The 17,998-nt window shown below is 35.3% G+C and overlaps 4 protein-coding genes and 1 long non-coding RNA gene across 6 annotated transcripts; 2 read left to right on the top strand and 3 right to left on the bottom strand.

Moving 5' to 3' along the window:
- Nucleotides 1–537: 537 nt before the first annotated feature.
- EXO70C1 (exocyst subunit exo70 family protein C1) lies at nucleotides 538–2,830 on the top strand. The gene has a single exon (XM_022039973.2). It carries the CDS (start codon nucleotides 640–642, stop codon nucleotides 2,623–2,625), a length of 1,986 nt encoding a protein of 661 aa, XP_021895665.1. The 5' UTR covers nucleotides 538–639; the 3' UTR covers nucleotides 2,626–2,830.
- A 168-nt stretch (nucleotides 2,831–2,998) lies between these two features.
- On the bottom strand, nucleotides 2,999–4,318 carry LEP (Integrase-type DNA-binding superfamily protein). Its single transcript, XM_022039975.2, has one exon. It carries the CDS (start codon nucleotides 4,035–4,037, stop codon nucleotides 3,171–3,173), a length of 867 nt encoding a protein of 288 aa, XP_021895667.1. The 5' UTR covers nucleotides 4,038–4,318; the 3' UTR covers nucleotides 2,999–3,170.
- A 3,583-nt stretch (nucleotides 4,319–7,901) lies between these two features.
- On the bottom strand, nucleotides 7,902–10,907 carry NUDX13 (nudix hydrolase homolog 13). Of its 2 annotated transcripts, none has more exons than XM_088216267.1 (6): nucleotides 10,512–10,907; nucleotides 10,318–10,421; nucleotides 9,031–9,145; nucleotides 8,844–8,927; nucleotides 8,615–8,764; nucleotides 7,902–8,517 (listed from the first exon to the last, which is right to left on the bottom strand). In XM_088216267.1, exons 2-6 carry the CDS (start codon nucleotides 10,386–10,388, stop codon nucleotides 8,269–8,271), a joined length of 669 nt encoding a protein of 222 aa, XP_088072393.1. In that variant the 5' UTR covers nucleotides 10,389–10,421; nucleotides 10,512–10,907; the 3' UTR covers nucleotides 7,902–8,268. The 2 variants fall into 2 exon arrangements, with proteins under 2 accessions (XP_088072393.1, XP_021895730.1); XM_022040038.2 differs by having other exon boundaries at nucleotides 10,508–10,906.
- Nucleotides 10,908–13,190: 2,283 nt separating this feature from the next.
- On the bottom strand, nucleotides 13,191–14,433 carry LOC110813025 (small ribosomal subunit protein eS27y). The gene is made up of 4 exons (XM_022040015.2): nucleotides 14,289–14,433; nucleotides 13,839–13,940; nucleotides 13,670–13,698; nucleotides 13,191–13,553 (listed from the first exon to the last, which is right to left on the bottom strand). Exons 1-4 carry the CDS (start codon nucleotides 14,289–14,291, stop codon nucleotides 13,427–13,429), a joined length of 261 nt encoding a protein of 86 aa, XP_021895707.1. The 5' UTR covers nucleotides 14,292–14,433; the 3' UTR covers nucleotides 13,191–13,426.
- A 102-nt stretch (nucleotides 14,434–14,535) lies between these two features.
- Nucleotides 14,536–15,693, top strand: LOC110813043 (uncharacterized). Its single transcript, XR_002539423.2, has 2 exons — nucleotides 14,536–14,722; nucleotides 15,388–15,693. It is a non-coding gene; the product is annotated as an uncharacterized LOC110813043 (long non-coding RNA).
- Nucleotides 15,694–17,998: the final 2,305 nt, after the last annotated feature.

Here is a 17,998-nt window from a genome sequence, read left to right as displayed (position 1 = left end):
ACTAGGTTATTGGATAGTTTGGGTCAAGAGTGATTCACTAAGAGCAGTCAAGAAAGCCTGTATTGGCATGTAATTGGGCTATTAAAAACAAAACCCACCAAGCAAAATTATCAAAAGAGGCCTTTGATTTTGTAAAACTTCACGGATACCTAATGGGCTTGCACACTCACTGACCCAAATGGGCCTAGTCAAGACTTCTTTTTGTGTTCCATTATTGTAATATATTGAAATTTGTTTAGACATAATAATATTGTACTACCAGAGCTGAAGTCAGGAAGAAGCTACCAAGTCGGATGCTGTTCTTATGAACAAAAGGTCAAAAAAATTAGAGAGAAAAAAAAAAAAAAAAGCAACCAACGGCTAGAATGCCACAAGAAAAAGCACCCACATACAACTCTTTCTCCCACGATGCTTACACCCTTCTCTTCAATTCCTTCCAAACAAATTATAGAAAACTAAACGAAACAAAAAAGTAAATAAAACAAAACTAAATTAACAAAAACAGGAAAAATGAATTCCCCCCCCCCCCCCCCCCCACTAATCCCGCTCTAATCTCCGTTTACAACTCCTAATCTCTAACCTGACCAGAAAACAAAACAGAGATTTCAAACCCCCCCTAAAAATTTACATCTCAATCTCATGGAGAAAGCCCCTGAAAAGTCTGTCAGCTTTTCCAACAATGGCCATAAAAAGACCAACTCTGCAGGCCGAGATCACTTGGACGTCGTCGACGGCAGATCAGACGGGGATCATCAAAATGCCGAGGACCCACCACCGGATCACGTGATGGAGGAGGTGGAACGATTTGTCGACGCATTGTCTTCCGCGGAGGACAAATCCAATCCCCCGGAGATTCCACCCGCTGCGGAGTCGTTACCTAAAATGGTAGATTCGATGATCTCCAAATTTGATTCTAAAGACTCTTCCTGCAGATTTGGTCAAAACAAAGACGAAGATTCTGCATTTGTAGATGCCCTTAATCGTCTCTCAAAGTTGGCAAATAAACTATCTGCCTTTCCTTCCAATTCTCCTCTCGCCCATTGCCTGAACCGATCCAGCTCCGTCTTGCACCGCGCCATGACTTTCTTGGACGACCAGTTCCGTTCCATTCTCAATAATTCCAAGCGCAATAACACTCTCAATAACCTTTTGGATCCCAAGACCCCAAAGTCCCACAAGCAACAGTCTTTCAAGGATTCAGATTGTTGTGTAACAGTTGAACCAGGCTCCAACAAGCTCGAGGATTTTCCAGCTTTCTCTCAGGAAGCAATATCCACCATGAACAAGATCACCAGGGCCATGATCCCTGCCGGCTACGAAGCAGAATGTTGTCTCTTATACGGAAACCTCAGACGACAAGCCTTCCAAGACGAGCTGACCAAGTTGGGTTTCGACAACATTAACGCTGAGGATGTCCAGAGAATGCAATGGGAGCCCCTCGAGGAAGAGATCACCATGTGGATTAATATCGTCAAGCATTGCGCCTCCACCCTCTTCGCCGCCGAGCGGAAGCTCTGCGATGCAGTCTTCTCTGATTTCCCTTGGCTTCCGAAAAGATTGTTCGGCGAGATCGCCGCGTCGGTGGTGATGCGGTCACTCAACTTCTCAGGAGCCGTTGTGCTTACGAAGCGGTCAACTGAGAAGCTGTTCAAGTTTCTGGACATGTACGAGACACTGCGGGATTTGGTGGTGGCGATAGATGGATCTGATTCCGGAGACGCATCCCAAGAATTGATAAACGAGATCTCAGTGGCGCAATCTAGGCTGGGTGAGGCTGCGGTGAGTATTTTCTGTGAGCTTGAGAATTCGATCAGCTGCGACCAGGGAAGGACTCCGGTGCCCAGTGGTGCAGTTCATCCCTTGACTCGCTACACCATGAATTATCTCGAGTACGCCTGTGAATACAAGGACACCTTGGAGCAGGTATTTCGAAATCACAGAAAAATGGAGGGAGATTCAGAGCAATCCAACAGTAGCTACGAAGCAAAGAACAGAAGAGGGGGCGACGACGCCCATGACGAGGGGGCCCAAGAAATGTCACCATTTGCAACAGAATTGATGACTGTGATGGATCTGCTGGACGCAAATCTTGACATGAAGTCGAAACTTTACAGGGACCCAGCATTACGTTACATATTCTTGATGAACAACGGAAGATATATATTGCAGAAGATCAAAGGGTCGAGTGAGATCTACGAAATGATCGGCCCGGCATGGACAAGAAAGAGATCTTCGGACATGAGGATGTACCACAAGAACTACCAAAGGGAAACGTGGAGTAGGGTGTTACAGTGCATGAGCCATGAAGGGTTGCAGGTGAGCGGGAAGGTGGCAAAACCTGTGTTAAAAGAGAGATTCAAATGCTTCAACGCCTTGTTTGAAGAGATTCACAAGACGCAGAGCACGTGGGTGGTGAGCGACGAGCAGCTCCAATCTGAGCTGCGGGTGTCCATATCGGCAGTGGTGATTCCGGCTTACAGATCGTTTCTGGGAAGATTCAAACAACATCTGGACGCGAGTAGACAGGCGGATAAGTATATTAGGTATCAACCTGAGGATATTGAGACGTTGATTGATGAATTATTTGATGGAAACCCAGCTTCCATGGGAAGAAGAAAAACATGATCACTTTCACTTCTTCTCAAACTTGATTTCATTCGACTCCTCCTCCTCCTCCTTTCCATGATCATGCCCTTTAAATTACATAAACGAAAATTTTGTGAAATACTTAATTTTCAATTTTGATGTGTAATATTATACATTATAACAATTTCTTTTATTTGTACAACCATACCATATTGTTTGTCATCAATATTTTATTGATTTTGAAAAGAAAAAAAAAATCATATCTTTTATATTTCATACTGTTCTTTCTTTATATTTTTTAAATGTAATAATTTTTAATTAAAATTAATCGAAAGGAGGAATTGGAGTTTGTAAGTCCAAAGATCTGGGCTGGGCTGTAAATTGGCAGAACATAAACAATTACTTCTACCACTCCATTCCAATCTATTTATATTATGAATTAGAAAATTAGTTAATTCCCATCAACACAAACCCAAGCCAAATCAACCCAGCATACAACATGAAAAAATGAAACACACCCAAAAAGAAAAAAAAAAACAAAAGGAAGGAAAAGAAAAAAAAAGGTAAATAGAGAGCCCTTTTTTTTAGAAAAAATAAGAAGAGGTGCCCAAATCAAAAGGATCGGCCGGCGTATCATAAACAGTCGGCATCCTGCTAAACAGTGGACTGTGCACGTACTGGCTCGAATCGAAGTCGAAGTAGGAACCGGCTGAATCCATCATCTCCAACCCTGTCGTCTGCTCCGTCAACCCTGTCACCATTCCTTCACTCCCACCACCTTCGTATTCTTGATTATTATATCCCCAGTATTCACAACCAGACATCTCGCAGCTGGGTAACGGTGGTAGCTCGTGATCATTATTACTACTAACACCATTGACATTCAAACCTTGCTCTGGCTGCTGCTGCTGCTGCTGCTGCTGCTGCAGCTGATGATAATGATGAGCGTACGAACCCGAACCCGAACCCGAACCCGAACCAGAAGACCCCCAGATGTCATCCTCACCAGAAGTCGTCATTGCAGAGAAGTAATTATAACTATGATGATCACTGACATTGACGCTAGACACCAGATGGGGAATGTCTTGTTGTTGATGAGGAGGAGGGTCGAGTAAGAAAGAAGTTTGGAAGTTGTTTTTGTTGTGTTGGTTGGTTTGGACGTCATCGGGAGAGATGATGGAGGTGACGGAGGAGCCGGGAGGCATGTCCGAGTAGACAAAGTTGGTGCGGGCACGAGGGCCGCGCATGGAGCGGGCGGCTCTGTCATAGGCCAAAGCTGCCTCTTCGGCGGTGTCAAAGGTGCCGAGCCAATGCCTTTCTTTGGTGGTAGGGTCTCTTATCTCCGCCGCGTATCTTCCCCATGGCCTCCGACGAACCCCCAGAAACCTCCCTCCCGTTGCTTCCTGCTGCGGCTGCTTCTTCTTGCTCCTGCTTGACGTTGATGCGTTCATGATATATATCAAAGTTAACAATATCCGATCGGCTGATGATGAGGATGACCACGGTTCTCCTACGTGAAACTTTATATATTTGTGTGTGTGTGTGTGTGTCCGAGTATGAAGACGAAAGAGAGCGAGAGAGAGAGAAAGAGAGAGAGAGATTAAAAATGTAAAATGGGTAGGTAGCAATGAACAGTTTCGATGGATTACACTAACACAAAGAGAAGTGGATGTCGTTTGTTCTGGAGTTGCATGTGATGTGAGTCTCGTATATATATATATATATACACACACACACACACTTACGCATTTGCCCCTTTCTATATCCCCACTATACATATATACATATATATATATATATATACACATATTAAAGGTGGTATATAAGGACTTCTTATCAAGAGATACAGATATATAATTACAAGCTCAAATCACCAATTATATATAATCTATTGTTTAAGTTGGTATGTAAAAAATACGCATATACTACTTTATACATATATATATATATACATATATATATATGTAAGCTCAAAAGTAGTAATAGAAAAATTAGGTTAAACAGAACTTAAAGAAATCATATATGTATGGATTAATATGTGATGAGATGATTTCATTTCCCTATACAACGTATCTAACAAGCCATTCTTTTTTGCTCCTTAAAATAATTTCAGCAGCAATCTCTTTCCATGTTTCCACCACCTGCCGGACAAAAGAAATACATTTTTAAATTGAATTAATTACAGAAAAAATAATCGATTAAGAAAAGAAAAAAAAAAAAAAAAGAAGAAGAAGAAGGAGAAGAAGAAACTGAAGAATTATATTGGGATTGTCGTTTTTCAATTCCCTGTTTTTAACTTGACTCACATGGAATAAATCAATCAAGGGGTGAAAAAACACAGAACCCAACTGATGATGAAGGAAACTGAGAGTATATGTATGTATAGTGGTAGAATATGTACGTATAGTAGTCGAATATGTATGTAATTAACGGGTAAAAACCCCTTAGGTTGTAGATTCATCATCTTAATTAGATGGAGTTACTGTCAGTGAATATTCAGTACCGATACTGATTATGATACATATGTATATCAACAATGATTAGAAAATCTCTTGACTGTTGTATAATTTATTAATTAATCAGTACTTTATATATGTGTATATACATACAACACGTACACGTATAATTTGAGATGATGGGCAAGGTAAGTATACAAAATTTTAATATTGGCCATGAGTAGCATGTTCTCTTAGATACCATGTCTCATCATGGCTAATCCTCAGAGTTTAATAAAATTGGCATGTACATACAGTCCAAAAGTCCATACATGTGATACTTAATAAATTTCGAACTAATCATGGAGTACCCATGATCATGACTGGGTTAATCATGGACGGTCGATCAATATATATTTGATGATTATTACATATCTACACACACATATATATATATATATATATATGAAATAAAAGAGGCTAATTAGTAGTGCACATTACCAATCATCACCGCAGATGGATGCTTTTCGATCATTCATAATTAGGTCCCATTTCCCATCATCTTAATATAATTACACACATCTTACATCCCCCTCCCCCCACATAAACCATCTAAAATTCATATCATTATGTGTGTGTGTGTATATATATATACACACACACACACACTTAATCAACTTTAACCCAAACCAAAAAAAAAAAAAAGGAAAGAATCCCAAAAGATGTTATGATTGCTGTATGATCCATATAATCATATATTTCTTAAAAGAAAGAAACATATAAATATGTATATAAATCATATATCAATGTGTGATTTTACTACTATGAATAATTTCCAGCAAAAGTTAAAAAATGTAAAAAATTAAGTTAATGGAGTTAACTTTGTAACTAAGAAATCAGGAGGGCATTGTGCCACTGCATACATATACATATATATATATATATATATATATATAATTAGGTTTATCCAATTAATGTTATAATTAATTAACATGGTAAGTTTAAAAAGAGTATCATGTAGTCAGCCATGTGCACCCAATTTAAGCCTGAATTAAACAATGAATGATAAATTCCAAAGCCTAATTCTCTTTTCCTTTTTTGTTTTAATTTACCCAAAACTTTCCTTTGTCTCTTTATTAAAATTTTTAAATCTGTTTGGGTCATAAATTATTATGACCAAGAAAATGTAAATGAGGAATTTTGAGAAGAAAATTTGAAGAGAAACATATTGGGTGCCATGTGAGAGAGAGAGATTTGTAGGCATGCTTTTTTTTTTTTTTTTTTTTTGAAGTAAACAATTACTAGGCACTACATGATCATGGAGATCACCAAATTAATGTAGACCTATATGTAATCTTTGACCAAGTGTCTCTAAATTATTATTTGCTCTCATATATATATATATATATATATATATATAGGTTTTCTTACATCATGATTTTTTTACCCATGTTCTAATTAGATAAACCCATCCATTAGTTTTAATTTAGTATATGTATATATATATATATATGTATAAAAGTAAATTATTATAATAACTTCTATAAGTAATCAGTTAAATTATTAAAAATATCTTATTTACAATAAATAAATAAATAAATAAATAAATTTTTTTGGGGTCATACTTAATAATAATATATTACTTGTCACATTAACAATGTATGAAGTATTTATCATTAATGAAAGGTACAAAAATACCCCAAAATTGAGGAATGTTTCATGTTAATACAATTTTTAGGTATTCACATATCTAACTAAGAAACTTTGATCACAATATTGATATTATATATATATATATATCTATATATATTTGTAGGTCAAAAAACCTATGGAGAGGTCTTGAAAGGGATGCAAAACAATATATATATATATATATGTATGTATGTATAGAAATGTTAGCACTTTATGCCCACCCAAGTTGGTGAAAGAGAGAAGTGAAAGTTCTATTGGGATTTGGAAATGGATTAATTAGGAGCAGGTTGATTATATTGTATCCTTTTTATAGATTGGTGTGTGTTTACTTGGACTTTTGTCTTTTTCCCCATATTTTTTCAAGTCTAAATCAATCTTTACATGCATTCCCCTCTGGTAATACGTAATTATATACTCCCACATGTATATATATATGTATTTAAAATCAAGTTTCATTTATAGATAATTAATTGTAAGAATTTTGAAACAATATTATATAAGAATACATTTCAGACTTGAAATTACAACTGATTGTGTAAGTTAATCGAAGTAACTTGGTTTCTTGTTTTGGATCAAATGAAACTTGATTAAAATCAAAATTTCGTCATCTATAGGCTGCTCGAGAACAAGTCTTGGAATGATTTTTGGAGATTATGTCGAATTGCCTGTAAATTAACAGATTACTGTAGAAAGGACAAGAAAATTAGAGGGTGTAAGTTAAATTTGAAAAGCATGCTGTTTGCACGTGTTGGTTATCCGGGAATCTGGCAGGACTGTCTCCAGTCCAGATTACATTTTCATTCTCCAAAAATGTCTCACTGCAACTCTTGCGTATCTTTTCCAGAATTTCCTCTCACAGATTCACAGTTTCGTCCTTTTGTCTTTTCTTGGAAAAATAATGTAATGCAAACCCAGATCATTATATTAAATACAGAAAAACCCAGCTTCGCTAACCTTTATGAATGATCACTACCCAGTCCCCCTCCTTTGAATACTTTCAGACGGTGTAATTTCAGAAAACGAACTGCTTCGATTAAAGAAAATTTTATTTCATTTCTTTTTCATTTTCTAGTCAATCTCTAGTTCTAATTTTCATATTACTCTTAATCTTGCATAACTAAAACATAATTTGCTGTATTAGTTAGAGTTTACCCCCTTCATTTACTTTGAATTCCTTGCAGTTGAGAATTAAGGTTAAGGATTGAAGTTTTACCATTAAAGAATTTAAGGTGGGATGATAATAACTCCACCCATCTAATTATACATATAGCTAAAAGCTGAATGTAGACTCGAAGACAGCTTTACATTCGTTGAAAATGAAAGAAGATGCTTTCACTAAACGATTCTAAAACATAGTTTGTGAAACCAGCAGGTCACTTCATAATCTGGGTCTATTCATATCAGATTTGAAGCAGTTACTGGCCAGCAGAAGGAGACTTACACAAGAACCTTCATCTTTAGCCAAGAAAGAAAGGTATTTGAGTTACACAACAAACCTATCCCTTAAAACATATTAATCAAATTAATTTAACGTTTGAGCGGCAATCGTCTCATGTCATGTGGGTGGCAATCTCTTCAGAGCAATCTGCCAAGAGAATGTATTTATACCACTCATACCATCTATGCAGCTCTTGGGAGGCATAATCTGACATTCTCCCAACTCAGAAACTGGATTTGAATCTAACTCTGGTTTCTCTTCTTCCATCCCCATTTTTCTGTCGTCCACCATCACTTCCAAAAATGCTTCTAAGGCTTTACGCATCCACTCGTATCGACATAATTCAAAGGCTTCTTTTGTGTTTAGCTGCACAATCAATACAACAACATTCAATCCGAGTATAATTCCCACTGCATATCTTACAATGTATCTACAATGTATAAATATATAAGGTAACTCTTACCCATTTCCTATCACGATTTTCCTGCTCTGGCCAGGAATCAAGCTCCTCAGTCACCTCTAATGCAAACATGTAACCTTTGCAGCCTCCTTCCAGGCTGCAGATGTCCTGTGTACTCTTGCTTCTAAACTTCCAAACTCCTAGTGGAATTTCCTAATCAAAAGCACAAAACAGTACAAACAAAAATACATCAACTCCTGAATTGTCACAATTTTAATACAACAGAACTTACTCTGAGTATTCCTTTCACTCCTGCTTCCTCTACCGCTTCACGACATGCAGCTTCTTCCACGGTCTCATCATCCTCCCATCCACCCTGGTAAAGGAAAACATGTACATGAATCATCCTCAGTTTACAACTATGAAGAATCCAAGTACATACCTTAGGGAAGACTACTATGAAGAATCCAAGTACATACCTTAGGGAAGACTAGGTCATGACGGTTGGGAGAAGAAACCATGAGAACTTCTATCCTGTTTCCTATTTCAGCGCCATCATCCTGATCATCCCTTACCACCCGATAGGGAATGCATCTGCCAAATGCACCAAATTCCGAGAATTTACCACTCTATGGCAATCATGTGTGGTTCATGTGCAAAAAAATTTGACTTAAAGAAATTAAAACCACCAAGGAGTCGGCTTTTAAGTCCTTTCATTTTTTCCTTTCAAATTAGCTTCCAATTGGCAACATCTTTTTTCTTATATCTCTTTTTTCTGTTTGCAAAGGTAACAAAATTACAAGGTTTGGATGTTTAGACAACTGAAGATATTTGATCTCAGAGTCTTTGAAATATTTACTGTTGGTGAACAGAAAAATTTTCTATTTCAACACTTGAGAAAAATTTTAGAACCGAGTGAGACACCTTTTAAAGATATAATGGATGAAAAAGTATCTTATGGACTTCAACCAAATCAATTACTTATTGGCTAGAAGTTGGAAAGTAGTAAAGATCAAACCACTGCAAATATTACTTCCTGTTTCCGTTGTTAACAATTCCTGCAGAAATTTCCTAATGCCCACAAACTTGTTGTGGGTCCTTTTCCTTTTCTACTAAAGGGGGTTCCAAGGTCCTAGATTCAATTTCAGGAAGCATAATAAAACCCAGGCTGTCATTGTATTCATTTGATTTGGAATTTGAGAATGTAACAATGTGATTCTCATCAATAAGGAACAGTAATATGATTTTTTCAATTGGATATAAATTTACTGAAAAATCCTTTTTACAATATGATAATGACAAAAAATTACAGTCCCCCTTCCATTGAAGTAATAGCCAAAATAGATTAAGCCTAGTAACCCACAACCATAATATCATATGAAGATGATTTCAAAAACAAATTCCCACAAGAGGACAAAGTAGATCAGGCAAAATGCTTGGTTTTATATCCACCAAGTCAATGATAAGGACAACTTGGGTCTTGTTTTTAAGATAAACCATTGGAGATAAGCAAATATTACTTAAAAGATGATAATCCCACAGAGAAATAAAGATGCTCCTGCTAATTTGTTCGCCAATGATTAAACAAATAAGTCGTTCATTTGTCATAAATAAACATGCTTTTGAATCTCAACTTCTTGTTTTGTGATTAACATTGCGTCTGCCACATGACAAAAGATGGATCAAGCCAAAGATATCCACGAAGGAGGATGATAAACATGCCATGAAGGCAATAAATAAAGCAGAGCGGTTAAAAGGGGGAATACCCAGAGACAAGGCGAAAATTGTCCTCATAACGCTGGCGGTGACGCCCTGTTCGTGCTAGCAGGGATGACATGGTTGTAAGCACAGCAACCTTCTTTCAGAAAGACTAAACCACATCAAAATTAACAAATGAGGAAACATAAGCTTGTATAAATAAAAGAAATCGGGAGAAAGAGTGTTAAAAGGGCATACAAACTGAGTCAGATAATTAGAGTAGAAGGCGGAGAAATAAAGAGGAGGAGGAGCAAGCAGAAATGCAGATGCTAGGCTGTGAACCCAGTTATAAACATCCATATCCAACCCATGTAAAATCCGAAACAAAAGTGATAATCATTTGGGTAATGGGTTTTGTTTTTTTCTTCCGTAATATTTGTCTGCAACAGGAAGAAGTAGAAGTAGAAGAAGAAGAAGAAGAAGAAGAAGAAAAGAGAAAAAGGGTTTGATGGGGTAAAAGGCAAAGAAGAAGAAAAGTTGAGGAAGAAGGAGTAAACAGAAAGATAATAACAAAAAGGAAGTACGAGGGAGCGAGAGAAATTCCCGGGAGAGACAGCACCGCCATTCCCTTCCCGCTATATAAAACCTTCTCTCTTGTAATATTACAATTCATAGGCATGCTCTGTTTCATAACTTCCTACTACTATTTCTTTTGTTAATTACAAAACATTAATTCATCACCTAATTAAAAAATAAAATAAGCGTTTTTATTTTATTAATTAATTTATAATTACGGTGAGTAATTATTTCATTCTTCAATTCCTTCAATTTTAAGATAACTAGAGAAAAATAGATATTTACCTTAATTATATTTTTAATCATAATTATGACTAATTTCAAAATTAATTATCATTCAGTATGATTAAAATTTAAGAATTTTTTTGTATTACAAAATATCTCCATCAACTTATCCTCATACCTAAACAGTTTTAAAACAGTAGTTAAATGTATAATATATATATTAATTAAATAAATTATTTTAAAATTAATTAAAAATTTCTTTACTTACGTATAAGATAGTATTTATATTATATTTTATGTAACTACAAAAAAATTATATTGTGTGGGTAACATAAAACAAAACTATAGTGATAAAATATAATATCATAGTATAACTTAAATTAGATATTACACTACAACAATAACAATATTATTCCTATACATATAATGTCACCCATAAAAAATAAAAAATTCACCCAATAATCTTATCACTTATTTTATTTGCCAGAAGGGAAATATATATATATATATATGTGTGTGTGTATATACACGTAAATTCTAAGTTGTATCATAGTGGTTAGATCTTTTCGATCTTGTTTTATTTTTAAAATAAATAAATAAATGAAATAAAATTTAACCCAATCTTTTTTTAAAATTCTCTTCGAACACCTTCCAGGAAACTTTGCATTCATCATTATCGCATATTTAATTTCATCAATTACTTCTAAGTTAAGTTGGCAAGAATAATCTTTTTGACTGCCATATTTATAGAAAAAAAAAATACACATAATAGTAATAATTAATATTTAATTATCTATTATTTCATGCTATTCAAAAACTTTTTTGGAAAATTTAAATCATATGATATAATTAATTGGAATAATTTATCAAAAACATAATATAAATGACAAATTATGCTTTTTTTAGTTTGATATTTTTTTTAAAATAAATAAATGATTGTCAATTATTTAAAACATAGTTTCAGAATGGGAGTTTCGATTATCTTAATCGAACCCTCTTTTTTAAATTATATATATATATATATATTGGTGGGCGGTGATAAGAATTGAATTTATAAATAGTATTATATATGGCTTGACGGAGCATGTACATACACGTATGTATATGATATAATAAGCCGTGCAGTGCAGTGCAGTGCAGGCGGAAGCAGCAATAGAAAAATGAAGTAGCAGATGCAGATGTGGGATCCCACGGGGACAAATTTGACGTCGCTAGTTCTGTATGTAAAGATTCTAATAAGATCACAAAACATTAATGGCAGTTCGCCATCCGCATGTGACAGACCTTCAGAACTTCACCTTCTCTTCTACCTTCCTATATATACCGACCCTATTACACATGTATTGACAAGCATACAGATAGTATATATGTATATCATCTCCTCTAGCGGATTAGATAAACAAAATTACTTAATATTCTTGTTTTTCTCTTTTCATATTTACATTTTGAACTGGGTTTTGAGGTTGGTGAAGCTTCAACTTGTTGAAAATGATCTTCTAATAATTAGCAAAACAGCTTACCTTCACATGAATCACATTCTAATTGGTCAAAAAAGTTTAGCAACTTCCTCTAGATTTTGAATACACAAACAGAAGATAAATGATTCTACCATCCATGAAAATACATACCAGTCCACATAATTGGCCTCTTTCTTTGAACTCGGGGAAAAGGAGACCATATCAAGATCCAATGTCTCACAAACTTCGGGTTTCTTTAATTTTCGTGGTGAAACATGTGCAAAAAAGTTTCGGACTCAAACAACCACATAGAGGTGAAATACCAACCAAACCGATACAGTTAACTGGATTCAAAATTCACCGAAGACTATTACCACGAAGTAATGATTCCCATCTCCAAAACTAAACTTCACGACCTTACTGCTCAACTGAATGCCAATTGCATATATCCTGAGAAAGCAGTAATCTTCTTCTATCATAAAGAAATGCAGTTGGTTCGCAAGGCAGCCAAACAAAATTACATCTCATTCCATCCATCCCCAATATCATATCCCAGCTTTTTGTTCAACAGCTAGGATAACCCCAAATCAATAAAGCAAAGCAAATGGCTTGAAGGGCGGACGAAAGGAAAAAGAGCTCATAGAAAATTCAAAGCAATGGTGATAATGAAAAGCAATCAACGATAAAAGGTAAACGGGGCATTAGGTTTTCATCTATCAAGCAAAAATGACAATGCGTCTTGTTGATAATGAAATTACATGATCCAATCCCAAAAGCATATATAAACTCTCACCAAATCCACTACAATACAAAGAAACTAAAAAGCAGTGCCAAAATTAACTTCCGATATAACAAAGAAAAAACCATCTCAAGGCACCAACGTTAGGAACTCTTCCATAAAAATTAACTATGGGATCACTTAGTCCCCTTTTCTCCTGAAAGAACATCCCTCAGTCAGTCTAGCTCGCCCACCTGTAGGTTGGCACAGAACTGTTTGGCAGTTCCCACACACCACAACAGTTTGAGAGTGGCTGAAAACAGTTGTTCTGCAATTTGTTTACACAATCCCAGTCAAGACACATTCAGGATTTCGCCACAAACAATCAAAACAAACATAATAAACTGATAAAAAACATCACGAACTATGTAAAGATCTACTTACATGCTAAAGCAACCCTGGCATTTGACATCCTACAATGGAGAAAACAGGAAATAAGTACTCCAATACATTCCATCAAAACATAAAACTACTGGCGTAATCTGACGTTGATGTGCCAAACACACACACGAACACCAATATGCAATAAACAAATAATAGCGTGACGAATTACCATGAAGAAAGAATTTGGAGACTGAACAAGACGCTTGAGCTTGTGCTTCCTCTTTTCAATCTCCGCCGGAGGATTCAACAAGTCAATATCGTTCTGGAGAACCTAACCTCGCAAATCACACCAAATATTAGTTTTTCAAACCAATACTAGAATAATCAGTTATAAAAAAAAGAGACGCTTGCTATAACCTAAAACAAGAAAGAACACTATATCCTCCTTTTCCTAGTTGTACACCACTCAAACAAAAGATCATAGAAAGAAGCCTAAGATTACTTTCAGAAAACCAAAGGCAGAACTCTATTACCGAGAAGCAAGACAAGTATATGCATGTCTACAAGAAACCAGAAAACAGAGGATTATATCATTCGACTGTATCATCTCGAGATAGCAAAGCAGATCAGGGAATAAAAACGAGAACATAATGTGGAAGATTGAGAAGTGAACACACACCATGGTGGCAGATGCAGTCGGAGAAGCAGGAGACCTTGATTAGAGAAGTCTAGCAAAAGCAGAGGTCCGCTGCGTCGCTAGAAGAGAGGGAAAAAAAACCCTAGCCCGAGCCGATTTTATAGAAAGCGACCGTGCGATGGGCCTGATCCGTTAGATGAGAAAGCAAAAGGTCTTGACCCTTGATTTTGACCAATGTTTTAAAAAATTAGACGTTTAAGACTGGGCTGTTATCGGGCCCTGAAGTGGGTAGTGGAAACCACCATTAAGCCCAGATGGACCCAATTGAATTAGTTATAAGATCAAGGACTAGACTGTCAGTTCAAGTTGTCTTCTTTTCGTCGTTCAAAACCCTAGAAGGGATCTTTAAAAACGGTACGCAGTAACAGAGCTGAGGGGAACTATTCGAATGCTCAGCCTTCTAGCAGCTTTAAAAGGTACACACTTTCTGCTTCCATATGAATTCTAGTGTGAAAATATTAGTAGAGGATTCAATCGCTGTTCACTATTTATTCATCATTGACTTTGCTCTTCTAACTTCCGCCAAAATGATTTATCTTCGAATTTTATATGTGAATTGAGTACATTTTACAGATTTCTTTGTTGTAGAATATTTGCTAGCATAGCTATTATAGATATACTTGAGGTCTCAATCTAGTCTTTCATCTTCATGGTAAAGATTGTCACATGTCTGGAAAAGCAGACAATAAGAAAGGAAAATTGATGAATGGGTTTTCGTTTAATTGTTACTCATGTTATTGTAAGTTGAACCAGACATTGTCAGGTGTCTACCATGCACACATTGGCAGATACTGTTACATATCTGGTAAAGAAAAGAAAGGGAAGGAAAGCTTTGAGATGGGTTCCATCTCTTGGTTGGATTTCTCTCGTAGGTGTTCATCGTTGCCCGGTAACATGAACTTAATGGTTATCCGAGCTACATCTGGACTCCATATCTCCATGTTTGTTTTATACCCAAATAAATTTCTTAGATGCTTAGATGTACTGTGTCCAAAAGCTGAACTTAGACCCTTTTCTTCGTTCGAACTGTATTTTTTTTCTTAAGATACTTTTGGAAATAACATGACTATGCATATGATAGGCCCCGAAGATCCGCAAGAGTGCCACGTAAGAACCCAAAATTTGTGGATTAAAAGATCCCCACGTGCAGGTTGAAGGAGTCAAAACAGAAGGAAGAAGAAGCGGTCAACCAGGAGGAGAATCTGCTACCAGTAGGATATCTTAGTTGTTCGTAGTAGTTAATGGATTTTTACTTTTCCTTGATTTTCTGAGATTGAATTTAATCATGTTTTCATGGAATTAGGATGTTCTGTTATTTTCTGTTATTTCTTCTTGTATTTAAAGACCTCAAGAATGAATGAGAAGGCAGATTGCATTTTTCAGAAAACCTTTATCAGTGACTGTTTCTCACTGCAAGCAGAAACATCTAACTTTTCTTCACTCACACTCTCCACTCTGATTATTTATTTTTGTTGAATGGTACATAACCTTTGATTTGATTTTAAGATTTAGTATTTAGTTATATATTGTATGCTTTCTACATCTCGATAATACCACGGGGACAAGAAGTTGTCTAACTTGTCGAATAGTTATTTAGTATTCCTAAAATCTTCATTGATCTTATTAATCCAAGGCTTTGTTGACAAGATAATATGTTCCTTACACCATTTTTGAATGTGATTGTGGTTCTGTATGCTTTTTGTTTATTCCAACAGATGATAAAATCTTCCTCCTTGCATATATTTAATTGAGAAATGTTTTCTTCAGATAATTTTCTTAAAAAATCTGATGGATCAGACTGTCATACATAATTGGATTGGAAATCAGGTATCTAAGGATTAGTTATTATAAACCAGACAAATGAGAAACAGGGGAGATATTTTAGGAGATGAGTTATTCGCAGCAGGTCACAGTCTGGCGTGACCGAAGATTGTTTCCTGCTGGGTTGAAATAATTGGCAAAACACATAGATGTATGAGGCATTGAAGTATGTACATAGATATGGATGAGGTTGTAGATATATAACGTGTAAGTAGTGTAGATTATATTAAATGATGAGACAATTACATTGTATTATGGTAGGCATAAGTAGAGTTTGGAATGAAAAGCTAGATAGTATTTCAAGTGTGGAGTGGTGATGAAGTGATCGGGAATCCTATACATTCACCCATACACAAAAGGTCCTTAACGCCACAGTTTTGAATGCAATGTTGAAATCCATTTGCTCCTTGCAGTGGTATGCAGTCCAGGGCGCAAGTAATGACACTTTGCTCGCATTTCAGCAGGCAATTGTTCAACCCTTTATTGCTCGGGCTCTGCGCCAGCGCCTCCGCTGCGCAAACCAGCAAAAACACTGCAGCGAAGTATGCTCTTGACCTGAAAGTGAAACCCATTTTAAGATGAAGATGATGATGGGAATCAGAGATGTGGGAAGGCTTTTTTATACACTACATGTATATAACTGCAGAGGATGCTCGTGATAAAGCCAAATCCAACACGGCTCGTTTCATTCACCTAGCATGATTTGCATATGGAGTTCGCACCAGAACACCTTCCTTTCATTTGCTTTTTCAATTAATTATAATGTGTATGTTATACAGTTTACTTTTAAAATTATAACTCATAATATAAACATTATACAATAATAATGAGAGAAAATAAATGTAATATTCCTCCACGGTAGACATTTCTACTATATCAGCTAGTTGTGTCTTCCTCCATTTTTTCTGAAATTGACTTTTCTTGCCTTCCCCCCTCCCCCCTCGCCTTGTCAATTAATTTCATTGTTCTCCAATAATGATTTTCAAAAGTACAAAGTATTTCAAATTTCATATCACTCACTACTCACCACACAAATAAATAAAGGAATCTTGTTGAATAAATTTCCAAAACTTGTACAAAATTAACTTTTTTTTTTTTAATTTTCTGTAATAAATTTGAACAAGTTTTTGTACATTTTTATTAAATTTTTTCCTGAATTTATACGTAGTTACGATATGAAGTGTTTTTTTTTTTATATAGTAAAATTAAAATTTTAATTATTCTATTTAAAATAATTTAATTGTCTTAAAATATTATTTTTATAAAATATATATATGTAATTATAATTTGATTAACACGTTAAAAAATTAAAATTTTAATAAAAATAATTGGAAAAATACATGTTAATGGGAATGGTAGGTTTGTAGGAAAAGTATACGTGCATGGCTACGGTCACCCGTCAACATCTATTACACAGCATACCTAACTCCTTTCTTTGAAAATCTTATTCACATGATATTTCATTTTCTTTATATATTTTTTTACTTCTAACTTTTTATATATTGTATTAATTTCCATTCACTAAATATATTATTATATATATATATATATATATATTCACGTCGTGTTGTACCATTCTCTTTAAAAATTTAAAAAAAAAAACATAAATAATTTTAATCATTGATTATCTCTTAAACGAGAGCTAAATTAAAAATATATTATTATTGTTATATAAATTAGAACGATTTTGTCTAAGTTATTTATGGACTACACAACATTATCACAGCTTCGACCTCGAGTAGTATGTATGTCTTTGTATAAATTCACACACACACACACGCACATATATATATATATTAGACAATCATGGCAACCAAGGAACAAGACTTAATGAGATAAATATAGCAAAATTAATGGTTGGCTAATTATTT

The sequence above is a fragment of the Carica papaya genome, chromosome 1, assembly GCF_054855325.1.
Source record: "Carica papaya isolate Zhongbai chromosome 1, ASM5485532v1, whole genome shotgun sequence".
NCBI classification, from domain to species: domain Eukaryota; kingdom Viridiplantae; phylum Streptophyta; class Magnoliopsida; order Brassicales; family Caricaceae; genus Carica; species Carica papaya.
This window is presented reverse-complemented; position numbering and strand designations above follow the sequence as displayed.